Source organism: Zea mays, chromosome 8 (assembly GCF_902167145.1).
Source record: "Zea mays cultivar B73 chromosome 8, Zm-B73-REFERENCE-NAM-5.0, whole genome shotgun sequence".
Taxonomy (NCBI): domain Eukaryota; kingdom Viridiplantae; phylum Streptophyta; class Magnoliopsida; order Poales; family Poaceae; genus Zea; species Zea mays.
In genome coordinates this window covers 103,787,758-103,806,110 of record NC_050103.1, presented here as the reverse complement: position 1 = coordinate 103,806,110, position 18,353 = coordinate 103,787,758, and the positions used below count along the sequence as shown (strand labels likewise).

The 18,353-nt window shown below is 57.4% G+C and overlaps 1 protein-coding gene across 2 annotated transcripts; it reads right to left on the bottom strand.

Moving 5' to 3' along the window:
* Positions 1-383: 383 nt before the first annotated feature.
* Positions 384-1,482, bottom strand: LOC100384181 (uncharacterized). 2 transcript variants are annotated; one of them, XM_008657091.4, is made up of 2 exons: positions 1,010-1,482; positions 384-904 (listed from the first exon to the last, which is right to left on the bottom strand). In XM_008657091.4, the coding sequence occupies exons 1-2, from the start codon at positions 1,270-1,272 to the stop codon at positions 523-525; spliced, it is 645 nt and encodes a 214-aa protein (XP_008655313.1). In that variant the 5' UTR covers positions 1,273-1,482; the 3' UTR covers positions 384-522. The 2 variants fall into 2 exon arrangements, with proteins under 2 accessions (XP_008655313.1, NP_001170228.1); NM_001176757.1 differs by having other exon boundaries at positions 422-1,303.
* Positions 1,483-18,353: the final 16,871 nt, after the last annotated feature.

The window sequence follows — 18,353 nt, the reverse complement described above, 5'->3', positions numbered from 1 at the left end:
ACAGCCCGCCCGCCCGCCCGCTTTTGGGTTGTCAGCTCCTCCTCATCCGGTACCATGTCCTACTAGTACTACTACTTTACTTCTACAAAGATTCGGCTACCTACCAAAACTGAACCGCGTCGCGACACGCGGCCCCCGGTCCAGTCGCCGCGCTTTCAAAACGACCGTTCGCCTGTGAATAAAGCCAGTTAGGTGGGTGGCTGGCTGCCGATCTGGCTAGCCTTTTTTTTTCGTTTGTGATACTGTGTTAGTACCTGTGCGCATTTATAACGTGCCTCAAGATTCAAGAGTTCTGCCGCCAAATCTCAAAGGAGTTCCTCCTCTCGTGTTGTAAAACTGAAGACGCGAACGCTGTACGTGCTGGGGAAATTGTTTGAGCCAGATATTCAAGAATCCTTTTGGTTTTTTTTTTTCTTTCTTTCTCTGAGACAGTGTCCTAGCTACTGATCTCCTCTCGGTTCACACTAGCCTTGTTTCAACTGCCTAACAAAAAAAAAATCTGAACTCTTGCTGCCTCAGCCGTCAGCCTGCCTGGCAGCCGCACGCTTCCCAGGCGCGGTGGCACAGGCACGGCGGCGGCGGCGAGGTGGGCGCGTCCGGCGGACCAACGGACAGGTCGAGGTTGAGGTCGGGGCACCGCGGCTCCCCCGCGCTGCTGCCGCTGCCGCTGCAGCTGCAGCTGCTGCGCCCGCCGTCGTCGGACGACTCCGCCGGCTTCGGCTTCGGCTTCGCGGCGGGGGCCGGGACGAGGGCTGCTGCTGCCACGTGGTGCAGCGCCTGCGGGCGGTGGTGCGCGTGCGGGTCGATGCCGCGGGCCAGGAGCTTGCGTTTGATGTGCGTGTTCCAGTAGTTCTTGATCTCGTTGTCCGTCCGGCCCGGCAGCTGCCCGGCGATCAGAGACCACCTGCGAGCGCGGCGCGTGACGTCAGGCAGCGCCGTCGAGAAAATAAAGGTAGACACAGAGAAGAAGGACGCTGTCTCGTCGACAGACGGCAGACGGCTCACGAACTTGTTGCCGAGGAGGGCGTGCAGGCGGATGATGAGCTCGTCCTCGTCGTCGGTGAAGTTCCCGCGCTTGAGGTCCGGCCGGAGGTAGTTCATCCACCGCAGCCTGCAGCTCTTGCCGCAGCGCAGCAGACCCGCCGCGCTGGGCAGCGACCGCCAGCACCCTTCCCCGTGCGACCGGATGTACGCCACCAGCCGCTCGTCCTCCTCCTTGGTCCACGCGCCCTTGTTGGTGTGCCCCTTCTCGCAGCACGGCGACCTCCCCATGGCTCCCTACCTCTCCCAGAGGCCCGCTCGCTGATCGGCTCGAGCGGCTGCCGAGGCGCGCGCCCTCGGGGGTCCTATATATACATGCCGCGTGGTTGCTAATGCGCTGCTCGGCCGCTGTTTCCTGTTTCAGTGTCTGTGCTGCTCTGCCTGTTCTCTTTCTTTTTCCTATCATCTCTCTGTCGTGTTGACCGGAACGGTGTTTCCTCCGTGATAGTTTGACGGGCGCGGGTTGGGTTGGGTTGGGTTGGGTGGTTGCTGCTGTTGCCGCCGTTGCAGTTGCGGCGGTGGAGCCCGCGTGTCCTGCACTTGAGCTGCTCCCACTTGCTTGTACGTAGTTGTACTGCCCCCTTCATCGGCGTGTCCTTCTCCCCATTTTATTTTTTACTTTTAGATATCAGTGTTTGACTTTTTGTCTTAGTCAAGTTTTTAATACAAATAAAAAAATCTATTGTTATTATAGTATTTCAAATGATAAAATAAATATTTATATAATTCATAATAAGACATAAAATATTTAAAAGTAAAAAAGATATCCTGTATTTATTTTGGGACGTGACGGGTGGAGTAGGTATACGGGCTTACGGCTCGACGTCGCGTCCTGTCGTCGCAGATCGACGATGCAGCGGGGGCCCGGCGGGGAGCGGTGTGACTAGTGTGTGACGGTGTTAAATTTATGATACTTGATAGTAGGTGATGACGCGCCCAGCCAGCCGTGCAATCGACACGGCGTCATCGCGAAATGTCCTGTCAGTAACTCTAGACCGAATAGTACCATGTACAGCTCCGGCAGAATCAGCTGGATCGGGTGGTTGGCAGTGATACCACCACGGATGCCACGTGGCACAGCTTTATCCTGCGTCACCTGCGATGCTCGCATTCGCAGCCTCCAGGCTGTGCAGATCGCCCTCTGATGACTGTTGGGACGCCACGCAGGTCAAACACGTTTTAGTTGACCAGCGCTTTTAGTCACAAACTGACAATAAAAAAAGCGGAGACGCGCGATTCGATTCGATCTAATCTGATCGGCGTGGCGTGGCGTGGCGTTGGTGGTGGCCAAGTCGGGCCACACGGGGCACGCAACAGCCAAGTGCCAACAGCAACAGAGACACACGAGTGCGTCGCACGGACAAAGCGCTCAGCCATGCACGCCTGCAGCAGCCAGTCAATAATATAAAACTGAATAATATTAATCGACTCCAATAAACCTCGCCCGTCTCTGTCGTTGGCGGCACGAGTGAAGATGTACTCCAGGTCCAGACGAAGCGTCACTTCTTCGCGAGATACCTGGTACCACTAGGTGATCGGGGATACTTTCGTTCTCTTTGACCTAGGGATGGCAACGGGGATTTCCCCGTCGGGGAATGGCCCCCCATCCCCGTCTCCGCGGGGAGGAAAATTCCCCGTCCCCGTCCCCGCGAACGCTCACGTGGGAGCTTTTTCTCCCATCCCCGTCCCCGTCGGGAAATTTATCCCCGTGGGGAAACCCGCGGGGAATCTGTCCCCACCAAAAGCACAATATTTAAATATAAATTTAAATTAATTGTATCAAATTAATACAAATTTAACAAACAAGATTGAAAATTACAAGAGACATCTACTTTAGAGTTTAGTTTGATATTTTATAACATGTCATACATTGAGTTTTTACTATAATTCTAACAAATAAATTGACTACCTTGAATAAAAAAGTTTCGTGGGGCGGGTACACGGGGAACGGGGACGGGGATGGTTCCCCGTCCCCGTCCTCACGAACCCGACGGGGATTAAATTTCTCTCATTTAGATCCCCGCGGGGACTAAATTAGCCCCATACCCGTCCCCTAATAGGGGAATTCCCCGCGGGGAATCGGGGATCGGGTCCCCATTGCCATACCACGTACTTGTGGAGACTTTAGGTGTTTATGATATAGATGGAGCCTTTCTTTTTTTAGTACTCAACTTGAATGGCAACTAGTAGCGCTAGTGGAGCGAGCCCAAAAGCAACGAGCCGATACTTTGAGACGGATGGATCGATGATGTCGCCCGCTGCCTTAAGATGTGTTAGGTTGGAGATCAATCTCTACTAATTGTTAAGAACCTAATGTAGACCAAAGCATGACTCCGCTCACTTTATCGCGCACACTTGTCGGGGACCATAATTAGGGGTACCCCCAAGACTCCTAATCTCAACTGGTAACCCTCATCAGCATAAAGCTGCAAATGTCTCATGGGCGCGATTCCAGTCAAGGCTCCGTCCACTCAAGGGACACGATCTCGCGTCACCCGAGCCCAGCCTCGGGCAGGAACAGCCGACCCAGGCAGATTCACGCCTCGCCCGAGGGTCCCCTCAAGCGACGGGCACACCTTCGACTCGCCCGAGGTCCAGCTCGGGCATGCTTCACGGAGAAGCAACCTTGGCCGGATCGCCACGCCAACCGACCGTGTCGCAGGAGCATTCAATGCAAGGATCGCCTGACACCTTATCCTTACGCACGCTCCTCAGTCGACAAGGCCGAAGTGACCGCAGTCACTTCGCCCCTCCACTGGCTGACCTGACAGGAAAACATCGCCGCCTGCGCTGCTCCGACTGTTGTGCCACTCGCCAGAGTGAGGCCGACAACAGCTAAGTCCAGCCTCGGGCGCCATAGGAAGCTCCGCCTTGCCCGACCCCAAGGCTCGGCCCCCGTCTCGGCCTCGGAAGACGGACTCCATCTCGACCTCGGACGACGGTCTCCGCCTCGCCCGACCCAGGGCTCGGACTCAACCTCGACTTCGGAAGACGGACTCTGCCTCGCCCGACCCCAGGGCTCGGACTCAACCTCGACTCGGGAAAACGGTCTTCGCCTCGCCCGACCCCAGGGCTCGGACTCAGCCTCGACCTCGGACGACAGTCTCCGCCTCACCCGACCCCAGGGCTCAGACTCAGCCTCGACCTCGGAGGAGTCACCGCCTCGCCCGACCTCGGGCTCAGACCGACCACTTCACAGGGGGGCATCATTACCCTACCCCTAGCTAGCTCAGGCTACGGGGAACAAGACCGGCGTCACATCTGGCTCGCCCTGGTAAAACAGGTAATGATGGCGCCCCGCGTGCTCCATGACGACGGCGGTTCTCAGCCCCTTACGGAAGCAAGGACACGTCAACAAGGATCCGACAGCCTCGACAGCTGTACTTCCAACAGGGCTCAAACGCTCCTCCGACGGCCACGACATCACATGAACAGGGCAGCAACACCTCTCCGACAGCCACGACGGCATGTACATAGGGCTCTGGCTCCCCTCTGCTAGACACGTTAGCACATTTCTACACCCCCCATTGTACACCTGGGCCCTCTCCTTACATCTATAAAAGGAAGGTCCAGGGCTCTCATACGAGAAGGTGGCCGCGCGGGAGGACGGTCTGACGCACAGGCTCACGCTCTCTCTCTCTCCCTCCCACGCGAACGCTTGTAACCCCCTACTGCAAGCGCATTCGCCCTAGGCGCAGGACAACATGAGGCCGCGGTTTCCCCTTACTGTTTTCCCCCCTTGTGTTCCGTCTCGCGCCGACCCATCTGGGCTGGGACACGCAGCGACAATTTACTCGTCGGTCCAGGGACCCCCCCCCCCCCCCGGGTCGAAACGCCGACAGTTGGCGCGCCAGGTAGGGGCCTACTGTGTGTTGACGAACAACTTCCCGTCAAGCTCCAGATGGGTAGTCTCCAGCAACCTCTCCAACCCGGGACGATGCTCCGTTTCGGGAGTCTTGAGTTCATGTCCATCGACGGCAACTACGACATGATACTCCTTCCTCCGCCGCGCGACAACGACAATGACGGCCGTCAGCCCGCCCGCCGGCGGCAGAATCGACGACGTCTTCCCCACGTGGCGGAAGAGCAACATCCGGGTCTGTCCCGTCACCTTCCCCGCCGACGGAGGAGGAGGCGGGGCAACCATGGCCAAGCAGGAGGCGGCACCTCGTCGGCTGTCAAGCGAGTCGACGGCGCCGGCGCCCCAGCGGGGGACACGTCGGGCGTTGACCTCGCGTCTGAGACGAAGACGAGCGTCGTTTCCCCGCAACACGCCAACCCCAAGCAGACGGACGACGCCAGCACGCTCGCGAAGGACTTGCTGGGCGGTAACCTCGTACCTGAGATGACGGTGCAGTCCGTCCCCGACGTGACTTTGTCACCATCCATCGATCAAGAGGTACCGTTCGTTTCCCATCCTGTGCCTTTTAGATTCAGCTTCGACCCACCGAGCGACCCCGCTTCGGTGGAGGCTTTCATAAAGGCATATCCGAACCTTCCGGGGTACCATATGCGGTCAACCTGGGACCGACTGATGGTCGTCTCAACCTACGGGCCTCCGGGTTCCGAGGAAGATGACGAGCCTGACTCTGGTTGGGATTTCTCCGGGCTCGATAACCCCGGTGCCATGCGGGACTTCATGACCGCATGTGACTACTGCCTCTCCGATTGCTCCGATAATAGCCACAGCCTCGGCGACGAGGACTGTGGCCCAAGTCGCGAATGTTTCCACGTCGATCTAGGGGGCGTCGATGAAGGCAACCACCTTGGTATGCCGGAGGACGGCGATCCCCCTAGGCCTGTGCCTCGCGTTGACATCTTTCGGGAGCTAGCTGTGGTCCCAGTCCCTGCGGGGGGTCAGGACGCACAGCTCGAGCAAATCCGCGAGATGCAGGCCAGGCTCGACGAGGAAGCAGGACAACTTGTGCAGCTTCGGCAAAATATCGGGCAGGAGTGGGCAGGCCGAGCACCGGCCGGAGAAGCGTGTCATCTGGCCCAGGACGTCCAGCACCGCATCACCGACGATGCCAGGGCGAGGCTGCCCCCAGCTTCCAGTAGGGTCGGCCAGAACGTGGCAGCAGCAGCAATACTACTCCGAGCGATGTCGGAACCATCCACCATCGAGGGGCGGCGTATCTAGGGAGAGCTCAAGAATCTCCTAGAAGATGCCACGGTCTGACGGGCCGAAAGCTCTGCCTTCCGAAGGCAGGGATACCTCCCGGAGCATCGTGTCGCGACTTCCTGATTCATGCGGGAAGCCTTGGTCCACACCGGGCGCACGCGGAACACAGCGTCTGCGGCCCCGGGACGCCTCGGCAACGAGCACCACCGCCGCGACCGTCGAGCCCACCTCGATGAGAAGGTGCGCCGAGGCTACCACCCCAGGCGTGGGGGACGCTACGACAGCGGGGAGGATCGGAGCCCCTCGCCCGAACCACCCGGTTCGCAAGCTTTTAGCCGGGCCATACGACGGGCGCCGTTCCTGACCCGGTTCCGAACCCCGACTACCATCACCAAGTACTCGGGGGAAACAAGGCCGGAACTGTGGCTCGCGGACTACCGGCTGGCCTGCCAGCTGGGTGGAACGGACGATGACAACCTCATCATCCGCAACCTTCCCCTGTTCCTCTCTGACGCCGCCCGAGCCTGGCTGGAGCATCTGCCCCCTGCGCAGATCTCCAACTGGGACGACCTGGTCAAAGCCTTCGCCGGCAACTTCCAAGGCACATACGTGCGCGCTGGGAACTCCTGGGATCTCCGAAGCTGCCGCCAGCTGTCGGGAGAGTCCCTGCGGGACTACATCCGGCGATTTTCGAAGCAGCGCACCGAGCTGCCCAACATCACCGACTCAGATGTCATCGACGCGTTCCTCGCCGGCACCACTTGCCGCGACCTGCTGAGCAAGTTGGGTCGCAAGACTCCCACCAGGGCAAGCGAGCTGATGGACATCGCCACCAAGTTCGCCTCTGGTCAGGAGGAGGTCGAGGCCATCTTCCAGAAGGACAAGCAGCCTCAGGGGCGCCAGCCGGAAGACGTCCCCGAGGCGTCCGCTCAGTGCGGCACCAAGAAGAAGGGCAAGAAGAAGTCGCAAGCGAAACGCGACGCCACTGACGCAGATCTTGTCGCTGCCGCCGAGCATAGGAACCCTCGGAAGCCTCCCGGAGGCGCCAACCTGTTCGACAAGATGCTCAAGGAGTCGTGCCCCTATCATCAGGGTCCCGTCAAGCACACCCTTGAGGAGTGTGTCATGCTTCGGCGCTACTTCCACAAGGCCGGGCCCCCGGCGAAAGGTGGCAGAGCCCACAACAACGACAAGAAGGAGGATCACAGGGCAGAGGAGTTCCCCGAGGTCCACGACTGCTTCATGATCTACGGTGGGCAAGTGGCGAACGCCTCGGCTCGGCACCGCAAGAAAGAGCGCCGGGAGGTCTGCTCGGTGAAGGTGGCGGCGACAGTCTACCTAGACTGGTCCGACAAGCCCATCACCTTTGACCAGGGCGACCACCCCGACCGCGTGCCGAGCCCGGGGAAGTACCCGCTCGTTGTCGACCCCGTCATCGGCAACGTCAGGCTTACCAAGGTCCTCATGGACGGAGGCAGCAGCCTCAACATCATCTACGCCAAAACCCTCGGGCTCCTGCAGATCGATCTGTCCTCGATCCGGGCCGGCGCGGCGCCCTTTCACGGGATCATCCCCGGGAAGCGCGTCCAACCCCTTGGGCAACTCGATCTGCCCGTCTGCTTCGAGACTCCCTCCAATTTCCGAAAGGAAACCCTCACGTTCGAGGTGGTCGGGTTCCGAGGAACCTACCACACAGTGCTGGGGAGACCATGCTACGCCAAGTTCATGGTCGTCCCCAACTACACCTACCTCAAGCTCAAGATGTCGGGCCCCAACGGGGTCATCACCGTCGGCTCCACGTACCGACACGCGTACGAATGCGACGTGGAGTGCGTGGAGTACGCCGAGGCCCTTGCCGAATCCGAGGCCCTCAACGCCGACCTGGAGAGACTCTCCAAGGAGGTGCCAGATGCGAAGCGCCACGCCGGCAACTTCGAGCCAGCTGAGACGGTTAAGTCCGTCCCTCTTGACCCCAACAACAACGCCTCCAAGCAAGTCCGGATCGGCTCCGAGCTCGACCCTAAATAGGAAGCAGTGCTCGTTGACTTTCTCTGCGCAAACGCCGAGGTTTTTGCGTGGAGTCCCTCGGACATGCCTGGCATACCGAGGGATGTCGCCGAGCACTCGCTGGATATCCGAGCTGGAGCCCGACCCGTGAAGCAGCCTCTGCGCCGATTCGACGAAGAAAAGCGCAGGGCCATAGGCGAGGAGATCCATAAGCTGATGGCTGCATGGTTCATCAAAGAGGTATTCCATCCTGAATGGCTAGCCAACACTGTGCTTGTGAGAAAGAAAGGTGGGAAATGGCGGATGTGTGTAGACTACACTGGTCTAAACAAAGCATGTCCGAAGGTTCCCTACCCTCTGCCTCGCATCGATCAAATCGTGGATTATACTGCTGAGTGCGAAACCCTGTCATTCCTCGATGCCTACTCAGGGTATCACCAAATCAGGATGAAAGAGTCCGACCAGCTCGCGACTTCTTTCATCACACCCTTTGGCATGTACTGCTACATTACTATGCCATTCGGTTTGAGGAATGCAGGTGCGACATACCAAAGGTGCATGAACCACGTGTTCGGAGAGCACATTGGTCGAACGGTCGAGGCTTACATCGATGACATCGTAGTCAAGACGAGGAAAGCCTCCGACCTCCTCTCCGACCTTGAAACGACATTCAAATGTCTCAAAGCGAAAGACGTAAAACTCAATCCCGAGAAGTGTGTCTTCGGAGTCCCCCGAGGCATGCTCCTGGGATTCATCGTCTCCGAGCGGGGCATCGAGGCCAACCCAGAGAAAATCGCGGCCATCACCAACATGGGCCCCATCAAGGACTTGAAAGGCGTACAAAGGGTCATGGGATGCCTTGTGGCTCTGAGCCGTTTCATCTCGCGCCTCGGTGAAAGAGGCCTACCTCTGTACCGCCTCTTAAGGAAGACCGAGCGCTTCACTTGCACCCCCGAGGCCGAGGAAGCCCTCGGGAACCTAAAGGCGCTCCTTACAAGCGCGCCCGTCTTGGTGCCCCCCGCTGCCGGAGAAGCCCTCTTGATCTACGTCGCCGCTACCACTCAGGTGGTCAGCGCCGCGATCGTAGTCGAGAGACGAGAAGAAGGGCACGCATTGCCCGTCCAGAGGCCAGTCTACTTCATCAGTGAGGTACTGTCCGAGACCAAAATCCGCTACCCGCAAATTCAGAAGCTACTGTACGTGGTAATTCTGACGCGGCAAAAGCTACGACACTACTTCGAGTCTCATCCGGTGACTGTGGTGTCATCCTTCCCCCTGGGAGAGATCATCCAGTGCCAAGAGGCCTCGGGTAGGATTGCAAAGTGGGCGGTGGAGATCATGGGCGAGACAATCTCGTTCGCTCCTCGGAAGGCCATCAAGTCCCAAGTCTTGGCGGACTTTATGGCTGAATGGGTCGACACCCAGCTTCCAGCAGCTCCGATCCAACCGGAACTCTGGACCATGTTTTTCGACGGGTCGCTGATGAAAACAGGAGCGGGCGTGGGCCTGCTCTTCATCTCGCCCCTCGGGAAGCACCTCCGCTACGTGCTGCGCCTCCATTTCCCGGCGTCCAACAACGTGGCCGAGTACGAGGCTCTGGTTAACGGGTTGCGCATCGCCATCGAGCTAGGGGTCCGGCGCCTTGACGCTCGGGGCGATTCGCAGCTTGTCATCAACCAAGTCATGAAGAACTCCCATTGCCGCGACCCAAAGATGGAAGCCTACTGCGACGAGGTTCGGCGCCTGGAGGACAAGTTCTACGGGCTCGAGCTCAACCACGTCGCTCGACGCTACAACGAGACTGCGGACGAGCTGGCTAAGATAGCCTCGGGACGGACAATGGTTCCTCCGGGCGTCTTCTCCCGAGACCTACATCAACCCTTAGTCAAGACCGACGACACGCTCGAGCCCGAGAAGGTCTCGGCCCTGTCCGAGGCGCCCTCGGTTCAGCCCGAGGCACCCTCGGCTCAGCCCGAGCCACCCTCGGCCCCCGAGGGTGAGGCACTGCGCGTCGAGGAATAGCGGAATAGGGCCCGCCTAATCGAAACTGGCAGACTCCGTATCTGCATTATCTCCACCGAGGAGAACTACCCCTCGATAGAGCCGAAGCTCGGCGACTGGCGTGGCGCGCCAAGTCGTTCGTCTTGCTGGGTGACGGAAAGGAGCTCTACCACCGCAGCCCCTCAGGCATCCTCCAGCGGTGCATATCCATCGCCGAAGGTCAGGAACTATAGCAAGAAATACACTCGGGGGCTTGCGGTCATCACGCAGCGCCTCAAGCCCTTGTTGGAAACGCCTTCCGACAGGGTTTCTACTGGCCTACCGCGGTGGCCGACGCCACTAGGATTGTACGCACCTGCCAAGGGTGTCAATTCTATGCAAGGCAGACACACCTGCCCGCTCAGGCTTTGCAAACAATACCCATCACCTGGTCGTTTGCTGTGTGGGGTCTGGACCTCGTCGCCCTTGCAGAAGGTACTAGGGGGCTTCACGGACCTGCTGGTCGCCATCGACAAATTCTCCAAGTGGATCGAGGTCCGACCCCTAAACAGCATCAGGTCCGGACAGGCGGTGGCGTTCTTCACCAACATCATCCATCGCTTTGGGATCCCGAACTCCATCATCACCGACTACGGCACCCAGTTCACTGGCAGAAAGTTCCTGGACTTCTACGAGGACCACCATATCCGAGTGGACTGGGCCGTCGTAGCTCACCCCATGACGAATGGGCAAGTAGAGCATGCCAACGGCATGATTCTGCAAGGACTCAAGCCAAGGATCTACAACGACCTCAACAAATTCGGCAGGCGATGGATGAAGGAACTCCCCTCGGTGGTCTGGAGTCTGAGAACGACGCCAAGCCGAGCCACGGGCTTCACGCCGTTCTTTCTAGTCTATGGGGCCGAGGCTATCTCGCCCACAAACTTAGAATACGGATCCCCAAGGACGAGGGCGTACGACGACCGAAGCAACCGGACCAACCGAGAAGACTCACTGGACCACCTGGAAGAGGCTTGGGACAGGGCCTTACTACACTCGACAAGGTATCAGCAGTCCCTGCGACGCTACCACGCCCGAGGGGTTCGGTCCCGAGACCTCCAGGTGGGCGACTTGGTGCTTCGGCTACGACAAGACGCCCGAGGGCGCCACAAGATCATGCCTCCCTGGGAAGGGCCGTTCATCATCGCCAAGATTTTGAAGCCCAGAACGTACAAGCTGGCCAACAGTCAAGGCGAGGTCTACAGCAACGCTTGGAACATCCGACAACTACGTCGCTTCTACCCTTAAGATGTTTTCAAGTCGTTCATATACCTCGTTTACATACACGAATTAAGTCTAACCATCAAGGAAGGGTCAGCCTTGCCTCGACAAAGCCCGACCCTCCCTCGGGGGCTAGAAGGGGGGAACCCCTTCTGCGTCAAAATTTTCCTCGGAAAAAGTCTTTCTGCCAGAACATCTTTCGTGCTTTTCGACTACTTCGATAGTGGGATCCTAAAAACGATGGAGTACACGTAAGCAGCAAGGTCGACCGAGCCGAGGGACTCCCACGCCTCCGGGATACGGATACCTCACTCATCACCGTCTGCGATAAGTAACTCACGCTCGGATAAGCGATTCCGCTGACCGGACAAGTCTTAACGCTCAAAGACTCTTCTGCCGAAACGATTTTTCGTGCCTTCTCGACTATATCGATAACAGAATCCTACAGATGAGTAAGAGTACACGTAAGCGGCAAGGTCGACCGAGCCGAGGAACTCCTACGCCCCCGGGATACGGATACCTCACTCATCACCTTCATTGAAAAGTAACTCTCGCTTGGATAAACGATTCTGCTAGCGACGAACAAGTCCTGATACTCGAAACAAGGGGAAAAGAAACGCAGCTTTACAACACGACGACGGTATGTTTGGGCCTCGGCGGCCGCAAAAAACAAACACACATTACAGATAAGCTGTTCTTGCAGGATCAGACATCAATAGGGGGAGCGGCAGCACCCTCGGCATCAACTCCACCTCCGGCGGAATCCGACCCGGCCTCGGACGACGACACGGTCGGAGGGTCTCCCCCTCGAAGGAAGACGTCGGCACAGCGCCTGGGCCATCGCCATTAGGGCCTCCTCCAGGAACCTGGCCCGAGCAGACGGCTTGATCAGCCGCTCCGAAGCATCAGCCAGCTGTCCCTCGAGGACATCAGCCCGGCTCCTGGCCTCGGCAGCCCAACTCCGGCGTCAGTCTCGCCAGTGGACGACCTGGCCAAGTTCCAGTCGCCGCTGCTACACCACCTCGACCTGGGAAGTCACCTGCTCCTGGGCCGACGAAGTCTTCTTTTCGAGCCAACTCCGCCTCTGTCCACGCTGACACCGCTCCCTCCGGCTCCGGCTCGTCGCAGAGCGGCTGAGGGTTTCTTTAACTAAGCAAGAGAAGCCTCGAGCGGTAAGGCCGACCGAGTCGAGGGACTCCTACGCCTCCGGGATACGGATACCTCACTCATCACCTTCCGCACAGGGCAACTCACACTTGGTGAAGCGGTCCAGCTAGCCGACAGGCGAGTCTGGTGCTCGAAAGGAGGAAGAAACACGGCTTTACGCCCAAATACACACATGTTCAGGCCCCGACAGCCACAATGAACAGACACCGGCACTCAAGGTGTCATTACAAACGGAACTCCGGTTCCACTCCCGCAGGTACGAACAACCCCCCACATTGGAGGGCCTGCGGGACGACAAAATCCCATGTGGATCGCCGCCGCCCACTCCGGCTCAGCTCGCCCTCCACCCCAGCAAGGATGATGAAGATCCTTGAAGCTGAGGGTGGGGCAGAGGTCGCAGCCCGACCTACTTCTCCCCACCATCAAACTGGTGGTCACCGTCTTAGGTGACCATCAGCGAGGGGATGCAGCCGGGCTGACTGATGAAAATCCTTGAAGCCGAGCGATGGCTGAAAGGTACCAACTTCCGCGAAGTTGCGCTCCTCCAACGACAGCAAGACGAAAGCAATGCGGGCGCTCCCCATCCGGAGGCTCAGAAGGTGGAAGGACGCGATGCATGAAGGGAGTGCGAAGGCATGGCTGCCATCCAAGGGGGTCGCCCCCTTTTTAAAGGCAACTTACCCCACTTGCGTCCTCAGCCGTCACGGACTGAGTCTTCACCAACACGCTCCAAGGTCCTCCCCCTACGACACGGGGGCTGGGTCCCACGCGTCATGCAAGCTGGCCCAGGACAGAAGAAGCCAAACCGCCGCGCGTGGAGCACGTAACTGCCCAGCGGTTACGAGCACTCCTCCACTTTCGCCCAGACCAGCGGGTGAAAGGGCGGACCGCCATGCAAGCGGCATGCAAATGCACTAAGGGGACGCACCCTTTCGACCTCGACGCATCCAGCATGGGGCCCAGGCCCACACGTCATATAACCAGCGCGCCGGTTACTACGTGCGAAAAACTGCACCGCCACTTGCGCCAGTACCACGCCTTCTCGACTACGGAACCGGTGTCGTGACTCAAGGCAACCCCGCGCATGGCCCAACAGTGCCAATCAGGCGCGTTGGTCACGGGTCAGTCAGCCGCAGGAGAAGGCGCGACGGTCGATATGGCCAAAAGTGGGCCGACAGTAATGACGGCGGCAGGCGGGCAGAAGCAGCGGTCAAGACGTCTGCAGGCTCACGTCCCCTCCTGGGACAGCGAGAGAACCCTCTCCCACGGCGTGAAGACGACGCGCCCGTATTCTGTTCCTCGAACGGCTCATGCAACGGCTGCCCCGCGAACCACTCGTCCCGTCGCCTTAACTCTGCGGCAGGGCAGGCGACACCTTTGGCAGGCGAAGCGGGCGATGCTTCACCTCCGCCATAATGACCGTGTCAAAAAAGGTGCGCCACGACGTTCAATTTCGTATCCTTTTCCTCTTCCCCTTTCTCTCTCTTGCTACAGGGACCGGGAAAGGGGATACTCCGAAAGGGATCCTTCTCCGCGAAGGAAGCGGTCCCCGAGCCCCCCTACTGATCAGAGGTTCGAAGGCTGGCCCCTCGGAAGGGTTCGATAGCCGCCTCAGAGCACTCAGGCTCCGCGCCCACTACTGGTCAGAGGTTCGAAGGCTGGCCCCTCGGAAGGGTTCGACAGCCGCCTCAGGCCACTCGGGCTTCGCGCCCACTACTGATTAGGGGTTCGTAGGCTGGCCCCCGAAGGGTTCGACAGTCGCCTTAGAGCACGTAGAGCGAGGGATGACTCTGGGTACGTCCGATACATGGCCGAGGCTCGGGCTACGCTCCCGAGGTACCCTAGGACATTTCCGAGAGCAGCAGGAGCGATTCTGTAACGGAATCCCATCAGAGGGAGGCATCGAGCCCTTGGACCCTATCAAACGGGACCGGGTCCGGCAAATCACATGCAGGTACTTTTGGAGCGCGCCTCTAGGCCACTAGCCGACCCTTATCGAACGGGGCACGGGCGTCCACTTGGATCACCCGTTAGCAACTCACTGGAGACACCATGTTCGGCGCCCTCCGAGGGCAACATGACGCTTTCCCCCCCTCCTCCTTGCGGAAAGGCGACGAAGGGGCGTATGAAAAAAGCCGAGTCAGTCCTTGACCGTCCTCTCGCTCTGTGCAGAGGCTCGGGGGCTGCTCTCGCAAACCCGACTCCGGCCAAACCATTGACAACGTCAACATACCAGCCCGAGAACTTGGAACCTGACTATGCACCCGGGCAATGACCAGTTCGCATGAGGGAACAACCAGACTGGTCGAGGCATCATGAAACGCGCTAAGACCTCGGAGGAGTCAAACCACTCCTCCGAGGCCTCGGGGGCTACACCCGGCGGGTGCGCTCGCGCGCACCCACCGGAACGAAATGCAACCGAGAAAGGCCGGTCTCCTTGCAAAAAAGTGCGACAAAAGCCTCCAAGCAAGTACTAACACTCCCTTCGAGGCTCGGGGGCTACTGTCGGGGACCATAATTAGGGGTACCCCCAAGACTCCTAATCTCAGCTGGTAACCCCCATCAGCACAAAGCTGCAAAGGCCTGATGGGTGCGATTCCGGTCAAGGCTCTGTCCACTCAAGGGACACGATCTCGCCTCACCCGAGCCTAGCCTCGGGCAGGAACAGCCGACCAGGCAGATTCACGCCTCGCCCGAGGGTCCCCTCAAGCGACGGGCACACCTTCGACTCGCCCGAGGCCCAGCTCGGGCAGGCTTCACGGAGAAGCAACCTTAGCCGGATCGCCACGCCAACCGAACGTGTCGCAGGAGCATTCAATGCAAGGATCGCCTGACACCTTATCCTGACGCACGCTCCTCAGTCGACAAGGCCGAAGTGACCGCAGTCACTTCGCCCCTCCACTGGCTGACCTGACAGGAAAACAGCACCGCCTGCGCTGCTCCGACTACTGTGCCACTCGCCAGAGTGAGGCCGACAGCAGCTAAGTCCAGCCTCGGGCACCATAGAAAGCTCCGCCTCGCTCGACCCTAGGGCTCGGCCCCCGTCTCGGCCTCGGAAGACGGACTCCACCTCGACCTCGGACGACGGTCTCCGCCTCGCCCGACCCAGGGCTTGGACTCAACCTCGACTTCGGAAGACGGACTCCGCCTCGCCCGACCCCAGGGCTCGGACTCAACCTCGACTCCGGAAAACGGTCTCCGCCTCGCCCGACCCCAGGGCTCGGACTTAGCCTCGACCTCGGACGACGGTCTCCGCCTCGCCCGACCCAGGGCTCGGACTCAGCCTCGACCTCGGACGACGAACTCCGCATCGCCCGACCCCAGGGCTCGGACTCGACCTCGACCTCGGACGACGGTCTCCGCCTCGCCCGACCCCAGGGCTCGGACTCAGCCTCGACCTCGGAGGAGTCACCGCCTCGCCCGACATTGGGCTTAGACTAACCACGTCATAGGGGGGGGCATCATTACCCTACCCCTAGCTAGCTCAGGCTGCGGGGAACAAGGTCGGCGTCCCATCTGGCTCGCCCCGGTAAAACAGGTAATGATGGCGCCCCGCGTGCTCCATGACGACGACGGTTCTCAGCCCCTTACGGAAGCAAGGAGACGTCAGCAAGGATCCGACAGCCCCGACAGCTGTACTTCCAACAGGGCTCAAGCGCTCCTCCGACGACCACGACATCACATGAACATGGCAGCAACACCTCTCCGACAGCCACGACGGCATGTACATAGGGCTCTGGCTCCCCTCTGCTAGACACGTTAGCACATTGCTACACCCCCCCCATTGTACACCTAGGCCCTCTCCTTACATCTATAAAAGGAAGGTCCAGGGCTCTCATACGAGAAGGTGGCCGCGCGGGAGGACGGGCTGACGCACAGGCTCACGCTCTCTCTCTCTCTCTCTCCCACGCGAACGCTTGTAACCCCCTACTACAAGCGCATCCGCCCTGGGTGCAGGACAACACGAGGCCGCAGTTTCCCCTTACTGTTTTCCCCCCTTGTGTTCCGTCTCGCGCCGACCCATCTAGGCTGGGACACGCAGCGACAATTTACTCCTCGGTCCAGGGACCTCCCGGGGTCGAAACACCGACAACACTTCATGCACCTGCTCCCCCACTCACGCTGCATGCGTTCTTATGGAGTCAAATTTTTGCATGTGTTCTTAATTATAATGGAAATTTGAAGGAGTTGAGTGTAGCTTAGTTGGTTGACAGTATGGATGTACGCCCAGACCCAAGCCCTCAAGTCCAAGTCCCTGTCGTGGCAAATTTTTGCATGTGTTCTTAATTTAAAACCCTTCTATGCTGGTCAGGTTTTTTAATAGATATACCCAGTTTCTTAGACATACTTATCTTTTTGCACAATATATAGAAAATGATGACTAACTATCAACTACCGTCAAATTTACTCAACTATTTCCTCAACAATTTTACAACATGATGCTTATAACTAGCAAATATGAATGCTCATATGTGAAAAGTAAGGACATAAAACTTATACCAAATGTCGTGTTAGCTACTCAAAGGAGTACATTATTTATCTCCAAATTGTTTGACCCATTTTAACCTACTTATCAATGCATGTAGCTATGATATGCTAGCTTTGATGGATGTTCAATTCGGAAGGATAAGTTGAAATATGTGCATTTGGTTCTTTCTCGTCCTTCCAAATTGGATTCTTGCAATGTTCTCAGTTGCATCTGGGCAGTGAATGATTAATCAAGTTTTCCCAGTTAAATCTTCGACTGTGAATAGATACCAAAGCATTCAGTCTATACTTAGATTATAATATTAGTGTTAAGGTGATATTTTGCTACATGGATTTTGCATATCATAGTGACAGTTGTCGTTACATATCTATGTTTTATACGAATTTTTAACTCTCGTGACAACACACGGATACATATCTAGTCAAAATGAAGTGGTTTCATTATAGTTTAGAATGAAGCTGTTCTATTCTGCATTTGGCTAATGGAACAGAGTCGCTCCGTTCTTTATTTATTAGAAAGCCATCTGACTGTAGAGGAAAGAGAGAGCTCGCGTCCGGTCATTTTTTTGGAGTAGGAGCATTACATCTATATATTGTAAATTTTTATATGGAGACTTCAGGAGCCGCTCCACTCCTATTTTGTTGGAAACCAAGCATCCAAAAAAGAATAGAGTCGTTCTATTCTCTTCTAGTCCTCAGCCAAACACACCCTTAGTCTCGAACTCTTAGGTGTGCTAAGGTTCTCTTTGCATGGATCATGATTTCTGAAAAAGCTACGGTAATATACGACTTATGATAAGGGGGCATTTGGTTTTCAAGTAGAGATGGTAATGGGTACCCGAAAACCGAATACCCGATGGGTTTTACCCGATATGAAGGTGGGTACGGGGTGATTTCTCTACCCGCGGGTATGTTAATGGGTAAAAACTTCTACCCGTTGGGTAGACGGGTACGGGTATGGGTTGGTACTACCCATACCCGTCTACCCGTGGGTAAAATATACCTGCATCAATAGCACTATAAACATCTAATAGAGTCCAACTTAGCTAGAATAAAACCCTTCTCTAGTTATCATTTGTCTAGATACCAAGTTATGTAATCATATGATTTGTTATATGTGAAATTAAAGTTGTTTTTATATGTTTATTTAATATTTTGAGTGATTGGTATATTGGAATTTAATTCTTTTCTAGCGGGTATGGGTTACCCGACGGGTAAAAATACCCGCACGGGTATGGGTATGGGTAAGATTTTATACCCGCGAGTA

Excerpts from the sequence above, each read along its gene's own strand:
- LOC100384181 (NM_001176757.1), bottom strand. The coding sequence starts at position 1,272 with ATGGGGAGGTCGCCGTGCTGCGAGAAGGGGCACACCAACAAGGGCGCG.